The sequence below is a fragment of the Saccopteryx leptura genome, chromosome 10 (genome assembly GCF_036850995.1).
Source record: "Saccopteryx leptura isolate mSacLep1 chromosome 10, mSacLep1_pri_phased_curated, whole genome shotgun sequence".
Lineage (NCBI taxonomy): Eukaryota > Metazoa > Chordata > Mammalia > Chiroptera > Emballonuridae > Saccopteryx > Saccopteryx leptura.
The window spans coordinates 72,734,577-72,754,354 of NC_089512.1; the positions used below are offsets into that span (position 1 = coordinate 72,734,577).

The 19,778-nt window shown below is 36.1% G+C and overlaps 1 protein-coding gene across 12 annotated transcripts in view; it reads left to right on the forward strand.

Annotated features, from left to right (window-relative positions):
• Positions 1-19,778, forward strand: part of MAGI1 (membrane associated guanylate kinase, WW and PDZ domain containing 1) — a 778,572-nt gene that overhangs the window by 650,913 nt on the left and 107,881 nt on the right. For all 12 annotated transcript variants that reach the window (XM_066351952.1, XM_066351954.1, XM_066351956.1 and 9 more), the window contains exon 6: positions 16,247-16,329. In XM_066351952.1, the coding sequence (XP_066208049.1) occupies positions 16,247-16,329 (83 nt within the window). The remainder of the gene's footprint in view (positions 1-16,246; positions 16,330-19,778) is intronic.

Sequence of the window (19,778 nt, forward strand, 5' to 3'; positions counted from 1 at the left end):
AATAATAGAAGAGAACTTCCCAAGCCTGTGGAAAGAACTAAAGCCTCAAGTTCAAGAAGCAAACAGAACTCCAAGTTTTCTTAACCCCAACAAACCTACTCCAAAGCATATCATAATGAAATTGACACAAACCAACAGCAAAGAAAAAATTCTCAAGGCAGCCAGGGAAAAGAAGAATACAACATATAAAGAAAGGCCCATTAGATTATCATCAGATTTCTCAGCAGAAACTCTACAAGCTAGAAGAGAGTGGACCCCAATATTTAAAGTCCTGAAAGAGAGGAACTTTCAGCCGAGAATACTATACCCATCAAAGCTATCCTTCAAATATGAAGGAGAAATAAAAACATTCACAGATACAGAAAAGATGAGGGAATTTATCATCAGAAAACCCCAACTCCAGGAATTACTAAAGGGGGTTCTCCAATCACATACAAGGAACAAAAAAAAAACAGAGCCACAAGTAAAAGCTCCAAGAAGAACACAATAAAACCAAATTTAAACTGTGACAACAACAAAAAGAAAGGGGGGGAGAAGATGGAGATTAACAGTAGCAAAGGACAATGGAGTGCAAAAGTACTCACAAAATAGTTCGCTACAATGAACAGGGTAGGGACCCTTTTCATTACTCAAAGGTAACCACCATTGAAAAAACCACCACAGAAGCACATGAGATAAAAAAGATAGCAACAGAGGAAAGATGTATGGAATACAACCAAATAAAAACAAAAGATAGAAAAATGAAAGAGAAGGATCAAACAAGACACAAAACTAACAGAAAGCAAGATATAAAATGGCAATAGGGAACTCACAAGTGTCAATAATTACACTACATGTAAACGGATTAAATTCACCAATAAAAAGGCACAGAGTAGCAGAATGGATTAAAAAAGAAAATCCAACTGTATGCTGCCTACAGGAAACTCATCTAAGTAACAAGGATAAAAACAAATTCAAAGTGAAAGGCTGGAAAACAATACTCCAAGCAAATAACACCCAAAAAAAAAATGTCGTAGCAATACTCATATCTGATAATGCTGACTACAAGACAGCAAAAGTACTCAGAGACAAAAATGGCCATTTCATAATGGCTAAGGGGACACTGAATCAAGAAGACATAAAAATTCTTAATATATATGCACCAAACCAAGGAGCACCAAAATATATAAGACAGCTACTTATTGACCTTAAAACAAAAACTGACAAAAATACAATCATACTTGGAGACCTCAATGCACCGCTGATGGCTCTAGATCGGTCATCCAAACAGAATCAACAAAGACATAGTGGCCTTAAACAAATCACTAGAGCACCTGGATATGATAGACATCTACAGGACATTTCATCCCAAAGTGACTGAGTATACATTTTTCTCCAGTGTACATGGATCATTCTCAAGAATTGACCATATGTTGGGCCACAAAAACAACATCAGCAAATTCAGAAAAATCGAAGTTGTACTAAGCATATTTTCTGATCATAAAGCCTTGAAACTAGAATTCAACTGCAAAAAAGAGGAAAAAAATCCCACAAAAATGTGCAAACTAAACAACATACTTTTAAAAAATGAATGGATCAAAGAAGAAATAAGTGCAGAGATCAAAAGATATGTAGAGACAAATGAAAATGACAACACGACATATCAGAATCTATGGGATGCAGCAAAAGCAATGATGAGAGGGAAGTTCATATCACTTCAGGCATATATGAACAAACAAGAGAGAGCCCAAGTGAACCACTTAACTTCACACCTCAAGGAACTAGAAAAAGAAGAACAAAGAAAAACGAAAACCAGCCGAAGAAAGGAGATAATAAAAATCAGAGCAGAAATAAATGAATTAGAGAACAGAAAAACTGTAGAAAAAATTAATGGAAGAAGGAGCTGATTCTTTGAAAAGATTAACAAAATTGACAAACCCTTGGCAAGACTTACCAAGGAAAAAAGAGAAAGAACTCATATAAACAAAATCCAAAATGAAAGAGGAGAAATCACCACGGACACCGTAGATATAAAAAGAATTACTGTAGAATACTATGAAAAACTTTATGCCACTAAATTCAACAACCTAGAAGAAATGGATAAATTCCTAGAACAATACAACCTTCCTAGACTGAGTCAAGAAGAAGCAGAAAGCCTAAACAGACCTATCAGTAGAGAAGAAATAGAAAAAACCGTTAAAAACCTCCCCAAAAATAAAAGTCCAGGCCCTGATGGCTATACCAGCGAATTTTATCAAACATTCAAAGAAGACTTGGTTCCTATTCTACTGAAAGTCTTCCAAAAAATTGAAGAAGAAGCAATACTTCCAAACACATTTTATGAGGCCAACATAACCCTCATACGAAAACCAGGCAAGGATGGCACAAAAAAAGGAAACTACAGACCAATATCTCTAATGAATACAGATGCTAAAATACTAAACAAAATACTAGCAAATCGAATACAACAACATATTAAAAAAATAATACATCATGATCAAGTGGGATTCATCCCAGAATCTCAAGGATGGTTCAACATACGTAAAACGGTTAACGTAATACACCATATCAACAAAACAAAGAACAAAAACCACATGATCTTATCAATAGACACAGAAAAGGCTTTTGATAAAATACAACACAATTTTTTGTTTAAGACTCTCAACAAAATGGGTATAGAAGGAAAATATCTCAACATGATAAAGGCCATATATGATAAACCATCAGCTAACATCATATTAAATGGCACTAAACTGAAGGCTTTCCCCCTTGAATCAGGAACAAGACAGGGTTGTCCACTCTCTCCACTCTTATTTAATGTGGTACTAGAGGTTCTAGCCAGAGCAATCAGACAAGACAAAGAAATAAAAGGCATCCATATTGGAAAAGTAGAAGTGAAGGTATCACTTTTTGCAGATGATATGATCCTATACATCGAAAACCCCAAAGAATCCACAAAAAGACTACTAGAAACAATAAGCCAATACAGTAAGGTCGCAGGATACAAAATTAACATACAGAAGTCAATAGCCTTTCTATATTCCAACAATGAAACAATTGAGAACAAACTCAAAAGAATAATCCCCGTCACTATTGCAACAAAAAAAATAAAATACTTAGGAATAAACATAACAAAGAATGTAAAGGACTTATATAATGAAAACTATAAACCATTGTTAAGGGAAATTGAAAAAGATATAATGAGATGGAAGAATATACCTTGTTCTTGGCTAGGAAGAATAAATATAATCAAGATGGCTATATTACCCAAAGCAATATACAAATTTAATGCAATTCCCATCAAACTTCCAATGACATTTTTTAAAGAAATGGAGCAAAAGATCATCAGATTTATATGGAACTATAAAAAACCCCAAATAGCCAAAGCAATCCTAAAGAAAAAGAATGAAGCTGGGGGCATTACAATACCTGACTTCAAACTCTATTATAGGGCCACGACAATCAAAACAGCATGGTATTGGCAGAAAAATAGACACTCAGACCAATGGAACACAATAGAAAGTCCAGAAATAAAACCACATATATATAGTCAAATAATTTTTGATAAAGGGGCCAACAACACACAATGGAGAAAAGAAAGCCTCTTCAATAAATGGTGCTGGGAAAACTAGAAAGCCACATGCAAAAGAATGAAACTGGACTACAGTCTCTCCCCCTGTACAAAAATTAACTCAAAATGGATCAAAGATCTAAACATAAGACCTGAAACAATTAAGTACATAGAAGAAGACATAGGTACTCAACTCATGGACCTGGGTTTTAAAGAGCATTTTATGAATTTGACTCCACAGGCAAGAGAAGTGAATGCAAAAATTAATGAATGGGACTACATCAGACTAAGAAGTTTTTGCTCAGCAAGAGAAACTGATAACAAAATAAACAGAAAGCCAACTAAATGGGAAATGATATTTTCAAACAACAGCTCAGATAAGGGCCTAATATCCAAAATATACAAAGAACTCATAAAACTCAACAACAAACAAACAAACAATCCAATAAAAAAATGGGAAGAGGACATGAACAGACACTTCTCCCAGGAAGAAATACAAATGGCCAACAGATATATGAAAAGATGCTCATCTTCTTTAGCTATTAGAGAAATGCAAATCAAAACTGCAATGAGATACCACCTCACACCTGTTCAATTAGCTATTATTAGCAAGACAGGTAATAGCAAATGTTGGAGAGGCTGTGGAGAAAAAGGAACCCTAATACATTGTTGGTGGGAATGTAAAGTAGTACAACCATTATGGAAGAAAGTATGGTGGTTCCTCAAAAAACTGAAAATATAACTACCTTATGACCCAGCAATCCCTCTACTGGGTATATACCCCCAAAACTCAGAAACATTGATACGTAAAGACACATGCAGTCCCATGTTTATTGCAGCATTGTTCACAGTGGCCAGGACATGGAAACAACCAAAAAGTCCGTCAATAGATGACTGGATAAAGAAGATGTGGCACATATACACTATGGAATACTACTCAGCCATAAGAAATGATGACATCGGAACATTTACAGCAAAATGGTGGGATCTTGATAACATGATACGAAGTGAAATAAGTAAATCAGAAAAAACCAGCAACTGCATTATTCCATACGTAGGTGGGACATAAAAGTGAAACTAAGAGACATTGATAAGCGTGTGGTGGTTACAGGGGGGAGGGGGGAATGGGAGAGGGAAAGGGGGAGGGGGAGGGGCACAAAGAAAACTAGATAGAAGGTGACAGAGCATAATCTGACTTTCGGTGATGGGTATGCAACATAATTGAACGACAAGATAACCTGGACTTGTTATCTTTGAATATATGTATCCTGATTTATTAATGTCACCCCATTAAAAAGATAAAATTATTATTAAAAAAAAGTTTGGGAAAATATATCTTGGAATATTAACAGAAGAAGGAAAGAGCTGCATATTAATTAACATCAGATAAATAAGAAAAAGCTCTAAGCACTTAGAAACTAAATAGAACACTTCTAAATAATCTATGGGTCAAGCCAGGAATTCCAAGAAAGTGAAAATACAGCATCTCATAATAGGTGAGACACAGCCAAAGCAGTGGTAAAAGGTAAATATATAGCACTAAATACATATATTAGAAAAGAGGAAAGGTTTCTAATAAACCATCTAAACTCCCAAATCAAGAACCTAGAAAAAGAATAGCAAAATAAATGTAAAATAAGTGAATGGACGGAAATAATAAAGAACAGAAAGCAATGAAATAAAAAACAATGAAGAGAAGCAATGAAACAGCTGATTCTTCACAAAGAATAATGAAATTGAACTACCTTTAGAACTGATAAAGAAAAAAATAGGGAAGATGAAAGTTGCCAATATTAGGTATTAAACAAGAAATCACCTCAAACCTTGAAGACATCAAAATGATATTAAAAGAATGCTGTCAATAAGTCTGCACACATACATTTGACATCTTAGACCATTTCCTTGAGAAGTGTGAGCAACCACAACTCATTTAATAGGGAGTAGATGATATAAATAGTCCTGTTTCTGTTAAGAAAATTAATTTTTACTTAAAAACTCATGAAAAAGAAATCTCCAATGCCAGATGGTTTTATGGGAGAACCATTTAAAGAATACTTTCCAGTTATGTTTATGAAGCTAGTGTTACCTTGTTACCAGAAACAAACAAGGACAGTCTAAGACCATGATAGCGAACCTTTTTATAAAAACCACCCACTTTTGCAGTGCTGGTTCCTCCCGCCCACTAGTGGGTGTTCCAGCATTCATGGTGGGCCAATCACGGCACTGTTTGGTTGCTCCGCTACCCAACCACCATGAAAGCAGGAACCACCGTATTGGGCGGGAGGGACCAGGTTGACCTGCTACAAAAGTGGGCGGTTTTTATAAAAAGGCTCGCCATCATGGGTCTAAGAAATAAGAAAACACAAAGCAATATCCTAATGAATATAGAGGCAAACAATCTGTAACAAAATATAAGTAAATAGTATTCAGTAATTCAGGAAAAGAATTATGCACTGTGACCAGGTGGGAATTATTTAAGGGATGCAAAACTAGTTCAATATTTAGAAAACAAATCAGTGTGATTCACCATATTAAGGGACTTAAAAAAATAGCATGATCATACTTATTGATGCAATAAAAGTACTTGACAAAATTTAGCACTCATTTATGATAACAATTTTTAGAAAAATAAGCATAGAGGGTAATTGTCTTGACTTGATGAAGAGTATCTACAAAAAAACTAAAGCTGACATTATGCTTCATGGTGAAAGAGAATATTTTTCCTACAAGATTAGGAATAAGCCAAGGATATTAATTAGCTCTCACCACTCATATTTAATATCATCCTGGAATTGTAGCCAGGATAATAAATCAATAAAAGGAAAAGAAAGACATTTAAATTGAAAAGGAAGGAGTAGAACTTTTTCTCCTTGCAGATTATGATTATATAGAAAATTATAAGAAATGTACAAAAAAATTCTAGAATAAGCAGGTTAGCAAGATAAAAGATAAGTATACCAATACATAACTTTTAAAGTGAGAGGTGGGGAGATAGACTCCCGCATGTGCCCTGATTCACTTGGCAACCCCCATCTGGGGCTGATGCTCAAAGCAACTGAGCTATTTTAAGCACCTGAGGCTCACATACTTAGACTAACCAAGCAGTTCTCAGCACCCAGGAGTGGCGCTCAAATCAATTCAGCCACTGGCTGTGGGAGGGTAAGAGAGAAGAGAGGGGGATAAAAAGGGGAAGAAAAGCAGATGGCTACTTCTCTTGTGTGCCCTGACTGGGATTCAAACCTAGGACATCCATATGTCAAGCCCACGCTCTATCCTCTGAGGCTGAGCCAACCAACCAGGGACATGTGTACAAATATTAATTATATATTTCTATACTAGCAATTAGTACATGGACGCCAAAATACAAAATAAAATATTGATATTTACTTTGAAAAACTGGTTTAATTCTAACAAAACACATGCAGGATTTTATATGTTGTAAACTGCAAAATGCTCACAAAAGAAATTAAAGAAAGTCTATATGAATGAAAAGACATACTCTCTTCATAGACTGAAAGACTCAGGATTGGTACAGTAAAAATGACTTGGTACCCCAAATGAGTATACAGATTTAATGCAAATCTTCTCAATATCTCAGTGAGGTTTTGTTACTATGGACAAGTTTATTCTAAAAGTTATATAGAAAAGCAAAGGAACTATAATAGCTAAAACAATTTTGAAAAAGAATAAATCAGAGTAATCAGTCTACCTGATATCAAAACTTATTATAGACTTGATCACAGACACTCCCATGAAGAAGAGACGGAAACCACAGCAACAGCCCCAGTGGGCAGGGACTGGCAACGCCCATACCAGAACACCCTAGGCAGCAACAGCAGAGGGGGTGGCGGGTCTGCAGACAGACCACACCTAGGGAACACAGAGGCCACCCCAGTGGACTCTAGTGGCCAAAACCTTCTTTTACACAGACAAAATGAGAAGGCAGAAATTGCACACAAATGAATCAAGAGAAATCCCCAGAAAAGGACCTGAATGAGTCAGATATAACCAAGTTACCAGATGCAGAGTTTAAAATAATGATTGTTAGGATGCTCAAAGATCTTAGAAAAACAATAGATGGTCATTACGAACACCTAAATAAAGAGATAGCAAATATAAAGAAGGACATTGAAATAATAAAATAGAATTAGTCAGAAATGACAAATACAATATCAGAAATGAAGACCACAATGGAAGGAATTAAAAGCACGATGGATGAAGCTGAGGATCTAATCAGCAAGTGAGAGGACAAGATAAATGAAGGCATGGAAGCAGAGCAGAAAAAAGAAAAGAGACTCAAAAAGTCTGAGGAAACTCTTAAGAGCTCTGTGGCAACATGAAGAGAAATAACATCCGCATCTAGCTGAAAACTTCCCTAAATTAATGCAGGAAAATGTCTCACAAGGTTAAGAAGCACAGAAAACTCCATTAAAGAGAAACCCAAAGAAATCTACACCAAGACACATCATAATTAAAATACCAAAGCTAAATGATAAGGAAAAATATTAAAAGATGCTAGAGAAAAAAGGCTATCACATACAAAGGAGCCCCCATAAGGATGACATCTGACTTTTCAACAGAAAAACTTGAAGCCAGAAGGGAATGGCAAGAAATATTCAAAGTAATGCAGAACAAGAACCTACAACCAAGACTACTTTGTCTAGCAAGGCTATCATTTAAAATTGAAGAAGAAATATAAAGCTTCTCAGACAAAAGAAAACTCAAGGAATTCATTACAACCAAACCAATGCTGCAGGAAATGTTAAGAGACCTGTTGTAAACAGATCAAAGTGAAAAAAATAATATAGCAAAAGAGGAATACAGCTTTAAAAATAAAATGGCAATGAACAACTACATATCAATAATAACGTTAAATGTAAATGAATTAAATGATCCAATCAAAAGAAATAGGGTAGCTGCATGGATAAGAATACAGGACCCACACATATGCTGTCTATAAGAGACACACCTTAAAACAAAAGATGCACATAAACTGAAGGTAAAAGAATGAAAAAAAATATTTCATGCAAATGGAAATGAAAAGAAAGCTGGGGTAGCAATACTTATATCAGACAAAATGGACTTTAAAACAAAGACTATAGTAAGAGATAAAGAAGGCCACTACAAAATGATAAAGGGAGCAATCCAACAGGATGATATAACCATTATAAATATCTACGCACCTAATATAGAAGCACCTAAATATACAAAGCAGACTTTGATGGATATAGAGGGTGAGATCAACAGCATTACTATAATAGTAGAAGATTTCAATACCCCAGTAACATCACTAGATAGATTCTCAAGAAAGAAAATTAACAAAGAAACACCAGATTTAAAAGACACACTAGATTAACTGAATTTCGTAGATATCTTCAGAACCTTTTACCCTAAAGAAGCAGAATACACATTCTTTTCAAGTGCTCATGCTACATTCTCTAGGATAGGCCACATGTTAGGGCAAAAAAGCGGTCTCAACAAATAGAAGATTAAAGGAATATCAGGCATTTTCTCTGATCACAATAGCATGAAACTAGAAATCAACCACTACAGAAAAACTGAAAAATACTCAAACATTTGGAAACTAAATAGCATGTTATTAAAAAACAGATTGGTTAACAATGAGTTCAAAGAAGAAATAAAAAAATTTTCAGAAACGAATGATAGTGAGCATACATCAACTCAAAATTTATGGGACACATTAAAAGCAGTCATGAGAGGGAAGTTCATAGCATTACAGGCATTCCTGAAGAAGCTAGAAAAAGCTCAAATAAATAACTTGACCCTACATCTAAAAGAACTAGAAAAAGAACAGCAAGTAAAGCCCAGAGGTAGTAGAAGGAAGGAAATAATAAACATCAGAGGGGAAATAAATGACATAGAGGCTAATGAAACAATACAGAGGATCAATGAAACCAGGAGCTGGTTCTTTGAAAAGTTAAACAAGATTGATAAACCTTTAACCAGACTCACCAAGAAAAAAGGAGAGAGGACTCAAATAAATAAAATTAGAAATGAGAGTGGTAAAATAACAACTGACACAACAGTAATACAAAGGATTGTAATTAAATACTATGAAGAACTGTATGCCAAAAAACTAGACAACCTGGATGAAATGGACAAATTCCTTGAAACACTTAATGTTCCAAAAATTAATTTGGAAGAATCAGAAAACCTAAACAGACTGATTACAACAAATGAGATCAAAACAGTTATCAATAAACTCCCAACACAGAAAAGTCCTGGGCCTGATGGCTTCACAAGTGAATTCTACCAAATATTCAAAGAAGAACTAACTCTTATCTTTCTCAAGCTATTTCAAAAAATTCAAGAAGAAGGAAGACTACCAAGCTCCTTTTTTGAGGCAAGCATAATTCTGATTCCAAAACCAGGCAAAGACAACACAAAGAAAGAAAATTATAGGCCAATATCCCTGATGAATTTTCAGGGGTCCCCAAACTTTTTACACAGGGGCCAGTTCACTGTCCCTCAGACCGTTGGAGGGCCGCCACATACAGTGCTCCTCTCACAGACCACCAGTGAAAGAGGTGCCCCTTCCGGAAGTGCGGCAGGGGCCGGATAAATGGCCTCAGGAAGCCACTTGCGGCCTGCGGGCCGTAGTTTGGGGATGCCTGATTTAGATGGTAAAATCCTCAACAAAATATTAGCAAACCGGATCCAGCAATATCTTGAAAAAAACCATACATCATGATCAAGTAGGATTTATTCTCGGGAGGCAAGGCTGGTACAACATTCGCAAGTCAATCAATGTGACTCATCACATAAACAAAAGGAAGGAGAAAAACCACATGATAATTTTAATTGATGCCGAAAAAGCATTTGATAAAATCCAGCACCCATTCATGATCAAAACTCTCAGCAAAATGGGAATATAGGCACCATACCTCAACATGATAAAGGCCATCTATTACAAACCCACAGCCAACATCATACTCAATGGGCAAAAATTAAAAGCAATCCCCTTAAGATCAGGAACAAGGCAGGGGTGCCCCCTTTCACCACTCTTATTCAACATAGTTCTGGAAGTCCTAGCCACAGCAACCAGACAAGAAAAAGAAATAAAAGGCATCCAAATTGGCAAAGAAGTAAAACTATCATTTGCAAATGATATGATATTGTATATAGAAAACCCTAAAGTCTCAGTCAGAAAACTACTGGACCTTATAAAAGAATTCAGCAAGGTGGCAAGGATATAAAATTAATACTCAGAAATCAAAGGCATTTTTATACACTAACAATCAACTGTCAGAAAAAGAAATTAAGGAAACAATCCCCTTCACTATTGCAACCAAAAAACAAAGTACCTAGGAATAAATTTAACCAAGGAGATTAAAGACCTGTACTCAGAAAATTATAAAACATTGATAAAAGAAATCAAGGAAGATACAAACAAGTGGAAGCATATACCGTGCTCATGCTTAGGAAGAATAAACATCATTACAATGTCTATATTACCCAAAGCAATTTATAAATTCAATGCAATACCAATTAAATTACCAATGACATACTTCAAAGGTGTAGAACACATATTCCAAAAATTTATATGGAACCAAAAAAGAACATGAATAGCCTCAGCAATCTTTAAAAGGAAGAATAAAGTGGGAGGTATCACACTTCCTGATATCAAGTTATACTACAAGGCCTTTCTACTGAAAACAGCCTGGTACTGGCATAAGAACAGGCATATAGATCAATGGAACAGAACAGAGAACTCAGAAATAAACCCACACCTTTATGGACAACTGATATTTGACAAAGGAGATAAGAGCATACAATGGAGTAAAGACAGCCTCTTTAACAAGTGGTGTTGGGAAATTGGACATCTACCTGCAAAAAAATGAAACTAGACCACCTGCTTAGAGAATTCACAAAAATAAACTCAAAAAGGATAAAAGACTTAAATGTAAGCCATGAAACCATAAGCATCTTAGAAGAAAACATAGACAGTAAGCTCTCCGACATCTCTTGCAGCAATATATTTGCTAATTTATCTCCACAGGCAAGTGAAATAAAGACAGGATAAACAAATGGGACTATATCAAAATGAAAATCTTTTGCACAGCTAAAGACAATAAGAACAGAATAAAAAGACAAACTACACAACGGGAGAACATATTCGACAATACGTCTGTCTGATAAGCAGTTAATAACCAGAATTTATAAAGAACTTGTAAAACTCAACACCAGGAAGACAAACAATCTAATCCAAAAATGGGCAAAAGAAATGAATAGACACTTCTCCAAAGAGGACATACATGTGGCCAATAGGCATATGAAAAAATGCTCAACATCACTAGTCATTAGAGAAATGCAAATTAAAACCACAATGAGGTATCACCTCACACCAGTCAGAATGGCGCTCATCAACAAAACAACACAGAATAAGTGCTGGCGAGGATGTGGAGAAAGGGGAACCCTCCTGCACTGCTGGTGGGAATGCAGACTGGTGCAGCCATGGTGGAAAACAGTATGGAGATTCCTCAAAAAATTAAAAATCGAACTACCTTTTGACCCAGCTATCCCACTTTTTGGAATATACCCCAAGAACACCATAGCACTTTTTCAAAAGGAGAAATGCACCCCCATGTTTATGGCAGCATTTTTCACAATAGCATATTTTTGGAAACAGCTCAAGTGTCCGTCAGTGAACGAGTGGATTAAAAAGCTTTGGTAAATATATATATACTATGGATTACTACTCAGCCATAAGAAATGATGACATCGGATCATTTACAACATGGATGGACCTTGATAACATTATACTGAGTGAAATAAGTAAATCAGAAAAAACTAAGAACTATATGATTCCATACATAGGTGGGACATAAAAATGAGACTCAGAGATATGGACAGAAGGGTAGTGGTTACGGGGTTGGGAGGGCGGAAAGAAAACCAGATAGAAGGTGACGGAAGACAATTAGACTTTGGGTGATGGGAATGCAGCATAATCAAATGTCAAAATAAACTGGAGATGTTTTCTCTGAACATATGTACCCTGGTTTATCAATGTTACCGCATTAAAATTAATAACAATAATATAAGAAGACCCTAATAAAGGGATGAAGAGACAAACTATAGACTGGGAGAAATAGTTGCAAACCCCACATATGAAAATTGACTGCTGTTTAGAATATATAGGCCCTGGCTGGTTTGCTCAGTGGATAGAATGTCAGCCTGGCATGTGGACATCCTGGGTTTGACCATATGCTTCTCTTCCCCTCCCTCTCCTCCTTCCTCGCTCCCTCTCTCTCTCTCTCTCTTCTCCTCTTTCACAGTGGTTCAGTTGGGTTGAGCTTTGGTCCTGGGTGCTAATGATAGCAGGTTGGTGAATGTCAGTCTCAGATGCTAAAGATAGCTCAAGTGGTTCAAACATCAGCCACAAACTGGGGTTGCTGGGTGGATTGATTGGGTTGCATGTGGGAGTCTGTCTCACTATCTCTCCTCTTTTCACATAAAAATAAAATAAAATATAGACTATATAAAGAACTCTCAAAACTCAACAGTGTAAAAAATAAAAATCCAATTACACAATGAGCTAAACACATGAACATACATTTTACTGAAGAGAATATACAGATGGCAAATAAGTTACCTGAGAAAATGTTCCACCTCATTAGCTTTTAAGGGAATGCAATTTAAAACTACAAAGATATCAGTACATGTCTACTAGGATGGCTAAAATAAACAGTAATAACATTAAGTGATGGCAAAGATGCAGAGAAACTACATCACTCATACATTGCCAGTGGGAATGTAAAATTGTATGGCATTCCAGAAAACAGTTTGTTAGTTTCTTAAAGAAATAAGTAAGTCAGAAAAAGCTAAGAACGATATGATTTCATACATAGGTGGGATATAAAACTGAGACTCATGGACACAGATAAAAGTGAAGTGGTTACCTAGGGGAAGGGGTGAGGGAAGGGAGTAAAGAGGGACAAATACACAGTGACAGAAAATGATTTGACTTTGGGTGATGGGTACACAACATAACCAGCAGTTCAAAAGCTACAGAAATGTTTACCTGAAATGTATGTACTGTTAGTGATTGATGTCACCCCATTAAATGTAATTTTTTAAATAAAAAATGAATAAACTCAATTAAAAAAAACACAAAAAACTAAGCATGCAACTACAATATGGTCCGGCAGTTGCACATTTGGCCAGAGAAGTACATTCACATGAAAACCTATACATGAATATTTAAGTAGACTTATTCCAAGTAGCCAAACACTGGAAACAACCTAGACGTCCCTCTGTGGTTAAACTGTGGTCCATTCATTCCATGGAATACTCAACAATAAAAAGAATTATTGTTATATGCAACAACCTCAGTATGAATTATGCTGAATGAATAATGCAAATCCCAAAATATTACATAATGTGTGATTTCATTTCTATAACATTTTTTGAAATGGCAAACAGATTAGTGGTTGCTAGTTTAAAAACTGGTTTTATGGGGATTGGGGGAGGATGAGAAGGGAGTCAGGTATGTCTGTACAAAGGCAACGTGGGGGACCCTGTGATGATGGAAATGCTTTGTGTCCCGACCATCTGGATAGCAGCGTCTTGGATGTGACAGTTTATTATAATTGGAAAATGGTACCATTGGTGATATCTGGGTAAAGGCAATGTGGGATCTCTCTGGGTATTGTTTGTTTGTTTGTTCATTTGTTTGTTTTTAACTGCCTATGAATCTGCAATAATCTCAAAAAATTTTTTAAGCTTTTTTTTTTTAATCATACATAATCTTTCCTCCCTGCAGTAACCATTTTTACTGTATTACTGTGCATTCTAGTGTTAAGACTCCCTGAGTTTGATTCCCATTTCTGCCATGTATCATCAGAGTGTCCTTGGGCAAATTTCTTCCCCTTTCTGTCCTCAGTTTCCTTATCTGCAATATGAGAGAAAACATTTTAACACTAATAATACTCCTTTTATAGGGTTATTGTAAGAATTAAATTGTAACATATAAAAGAACAGAATCCATAGTTGTAAGTAGACAGACAATAGTATTGATGGAGATAGTTGTTACGTTAACTTTCTTTTCTTTTAATCTAGCTGAGATGACATGTTATATACATTTGCACATCTGTTCTTACTGAAGGCATAATTATTTTCCAACATTTAATATGATTTGAATCTAAGATCAAGAACTCTGGCAATTTTAAAAAACATATTTACAACCTAAACCAGATTTCAAAAAATTTTGTAGGTTACTGCCTAAACTTTAAAAAGAATTTTATTTTAAATTTTTTATTTTCATTTCTGGTTTGCAGCATGAACTCCTGGACTTGCAGCCAGCCCTCTGCTCCGCCCCTTTAGCTTGCATGGAGTGGACTGGGAGCTCAAACAAAACTGCCCCTGTGTAGGGATCTGTTTCGGTCAATTCTGCCAGTCATTCTCGTGACATTTCTTATATGATTGGAAATGTTTCTGCACACTTTCAGACCTTCAAGGCTCCATTCAGTATCTGCTGGAACGCTTCATCTAGACTTACATCCTCTAGAACAGTGGTCCCCAACCTTTTTTGGGCCACGAACCAGTTTAATGTCAGAAAATATTTTTTATTTTCCTTTAGGGTGGGACGGATAAATGTATCACATAACCGAGACAAGTGTCAAGAATGAGTCTTAGATGGATGTAACGGAGGAAATCTGGTCATTTTTTAAAAATAAAACATCATTCGGACTTAAATATAAATAAAATGGAAATAATGTAAGTTATTTATTCTTTCTCTGCGGACTGGTACCAAATGGCCCACGGACCAGTACCAGCCCGCGGCCCGGGGGTTGGGGACCACTGCTCAACCTTTTTTTTTCATAGCACAAACACACACTAATTACTAAGGTCAGTGCTCCTGACTAAATACAACCATTTTCATCTCATGGCACAAATAAATTAGTTCCTAAAGAAGAAGAGGTCAGAGCCCCTTTTTCTTTAGTAATTAGCTTATGAGTGCATGAGAAACAAAGGTTGAAAATCACTGCTCTAGAAGATAGCTGGGCAGCATCTTTACCTTCTCCATGGTTTTTCTTGGCCCAGGTTTTGTTTATGTTAGGTAATCTTGGGTTGCCTTCACCATATCTAAACTGTGATTTGGGATGCTGCAACTCATGATACATGTATTAGCTGCTTTGAGCCACTTGCATGAATTGAAGTAGTTTCCCATTGATATAAGAATTCTTATGTAACTGAATGAGCTAGCAGCCTTCTTTGTAAAGTTCAGTATTCAAAATTTAAGTCGTAGCAAATTTAAAATATACTGCTCACAAAAATTAGGGCAATTATTTTTTATTTAATTTTAATTTTTGTGAGCAGTATATATTGTAGTTTGCTCTTCAGCAAATGTAAAGACTGAGTCTAGACAACAGTAGGCAGTATGATAAGGGGTATCATTTGGAACTCATTTTTCAAAAATAAAACTGGTATTAGGATTTCAGCTCTCAGTAACAGAATGGTTGTATCTCATGTTAAGTAGAAAACCTGCCGAAGATCTTCCCTTGAGCCGTTCTATCATTCCAGACTCAGGCTTGCTTCTGCCCCGGGTCCGCTCGTGCCAAGTATCTTCAGTGGGTGGAAGAGCAATGCTCAGGAGGGTATAATTCTTTTGTCATTGGGCTCTGTGCTTTTCCTTTTCAAACATATTCCTTGTTTGTTTGTTTTTCTGGATTTTAGCCATAACACAAAAACAACGTCTTGGTTGGACCCTCGGTGCCTGAGCAAGCAGCAGAAGCCTCTGGAGGAGTGTGAAGATGACGGTAAGGGGCTTGGAGAGCCTTCATTTTAAAGCCACATTTTGAAGAGTTATAGCAAGGTCAACCAGTTTTAACAATGAGTTTTTAAAAAGTAACCCAGTGTCTAGTAAATGCACTCAGGTCTCTAAAAGTGGAAGGGAAATCAGAATTGTTGTAAAAGGATGATTTGTTTATACATAAAGGCAGATATATATAGTCATATCCCCATTGGAAACAACTTCACAATCAGAAACTATTCACCTGAAAATACAAGCTCTGCCTTCAGAAACCTGGAGAAAACTGTAGAAATTCTCTAAGAAATACAGACTTACTATTGAACCCTTATTCTGTATTATGAAAGTCTTAGGGGGAAAATCAGTAGCTTTTCTCAAACTGTCCATGTTTTATAACTGTTATTTTCTGAGTTATGGTATGGAGAAAGTAGATATTGGCTTCTTTGGAAATCTCTGTATAATTTAGAGTATATCCTAAGTACCTGAAAAGTGAACTTTTTTTAAGAAAGAGGCTGAAGTGTCACCCTAGGTCAGTGGTTCTCAAACTTTTTGAAGTCAGGGTGCATTTAAAATCCTACAAATAAATGTAGGCACACTATATACAAATTTCTGAGAAATATTTTATATTAATTAAGTCAAATATTAAAGAAAAAAATATAAAGTCCAACCATGCTTTTTTGGTAATTAAATGAAATAAATATGACAAAATTAAATTTATTCTGACATTAGAAAACATTTTTATGTTACATTTTTTGAGTTATGCTTTTTAGAATTTGTAAAAAAAAAAAGGAGGGGGTTAAAAAAACAAAAAAATGAAAAAAGTTATCTTTTTATATATATAGATACATTCTTAGTAAGATTTAGTAAATTCGGCAGGTCCCAGAGCAAATGTGTTAAGTTTTTTTATTCTTGTGTTTATGAGAAACATGAGCCTGATATGTCCTAGCGATTTCTTCAATATTTGGGCATATATTTGAAAGGCAAACTCTCATTTCCTCGTCAGTACATTGAAGAATTCCTTTCTTTTTACTCCTAATTGTGTTGAGTGCAGAAAACCCCCACCATACATATCATCTTAACTTTACACCAAACAAAGGATAGAAGAAACTTGCCTCCAGTCTTTCCAGGGAACATAGGGGTAGTGTAAACAATCCAACACCACAGCTTAACAGCCTTTTGCAACCTAATCAGGCAAGTGAGGTGAGGAATTGGGCAGACTGTCAGCTTACAGCCAATTCCCCACACCTCTATCCCCCAAAAACCCTGTTGGTGTTTTGGTCCCCAACAGGCACATATTTCTCTGGAATCCCATAGGGTGTACCTGGGAATCTTCTAGGGCATACCAGTGCGCCCTGGCACACACTTTGAGAACCACTACCCTAGGCCCACTCTCCTTGTTAGTCTCAAAAAAGAATCAACTGGCTTAAAGTTAGTGTTTTAGAAAGTTTCTATCAAGGCTTTGGAATTTCTAATTACTTTTCCAAAATGGAAAAAAATTAAGACAGAACTAATGTGTTCCTTTTCAGTACACTAAAGTCTTCCCAAGTTCTACCAAAATTACTTTTTGCCATGGATGAATTAAAAGAGAATGGTTTGCTTTGCTACTCGCTCTTCATTTCTGAAATTTGAATTAGGATAATTATTGAATACATATTTTATTGTAGGGTAGTGAAACTTTATTCATTTACCCTATGAGGTAGAACTGTTATGTATATATGTACCCTTGAGTTTTATTTGAAAACATAGGCCAGTAAAGTAAAATACTGTCAAAATATTGTACTCCAAGATTCTTCATTAGACATGGACTGCAGATTACATGAAGTGAAAGGAGAGTTGCGTGTTCACATTGATCTGACTGACTGAGAGCGAAGATACTGATCCTTTGAGAAGGCATGACTGAGATGCTTGTTTGGTTTTGGTTGCTTAGTCCATTAGTAAGGAAGGAATGGAACAGGTGTGGTGAGCTGCATTATTTTACATGCGTAAGGGACAATGGACTATCCTGATTATTCAAATATTTTGTTTAATACGTAATACATAGGTGTTCAATTTTCAAAGATCAGAACATAAAATACATCAACTTTAAAACCTTATGGAATAAGGCCCTGGCCGGTTGGCTCAGTGGTAGAGCGTCGGCCTGGCATGCAGGAGTCCCGGGTTCGATTCCCGGCCAGGGCACATAGGAGAAGCGCCCATCTGCTTCTCCACCCTTCCCCCTCTCCCTCCTCTCAGTCTCTCTCCTCCCCTCCCATAGCCAAGGCTCCATTGGAGCAAAGTTGGCCCGGGTACTGAGGATGGCTCCATGGCCTCTGCCTCAGGCGCTAGAGTGGCTCTGGTTGCAACAGAGCGACGCCCCGGATGGACAGAGCATCGCCCCCTGGTGGGCGTGCCGGGTGGATCCTGGTCAGGCACATGCAGGAGTCTGTCTGACTGCCTCTCCGTTTCCAACTTCAGAAAAATACAAAAAAAAAAACCCTTATGGAATAAAATTTAAACTTTATTTGAAGCCTGATGATTTTGAATGCACTTCAAGCCCTGCTAGGGTCTTTCATGTCAGCATTCACTGTAATTATACTGGGAATGTATGTAAATGCTTGTTAATATAATGTTATAGGTTGTAGAATGGTGGTTTTCAACCCTTTTACACTGGGGACTGGTGAAAATAGAATTATTTCAGGGACTGTTAAGGCAGAAATCACCCTGAGAATAAGCAAATTCGACTAAGGTCATTGGATTTATAATTTATATCAGGCTCGTTAACTTTTGCCAACTGGCATGAAATTTCTGACAAACCAGCACCAGTCCAAAGATTGACAGTTGAAAAACAATGTTGTAGAAAATACTCTAGTAGTTTTTCATTGAGAAAAAGTGCTAATGCAGTAAAAGTATTGAATAGAATTACTGATTGATTTTGTTATCAAATTTAATAAATATTTATTCTTGGGTTTCTTATCATTGGTGTTAATGTTATTTCTTTTGGAACAAGTATATAGTCATACCAAATACACTTAGTTTAGTAATTATGCCTTCAACATTTGCATTCTTATATTCTTTTTATAGTAGGAATTATATGTATGTTTGTGCATCTGTATACACAGTGTAAATACATTACCAGGTTATACCATCATGACAAGTATAGTTTCCATACCTGTATTTTCTGTTGCCAGTTAACACAGAGCTGCCTTGAATTATTGTTTATATCATAGCACAAGGAAGAGTAACATTGTTGTCACAGTATTGTTTCTGTATCTCTTTCTACTCTGTAGATAACATGCTGCATGCCAGTTAGATGTGCATTCTTAGAATAGTCTCTTAAGTCCCACATCTGTGTATTGAGTGCCTCCTATATGTTACATGTGCTCTAAAACCTCAGATGTATAAATGAACACAATAAACAGAAAGCCATGCTCCCAGAGAACTTAAGTTCTAGTCATCTTTCTCTCTAAGTCTTGTTAAATT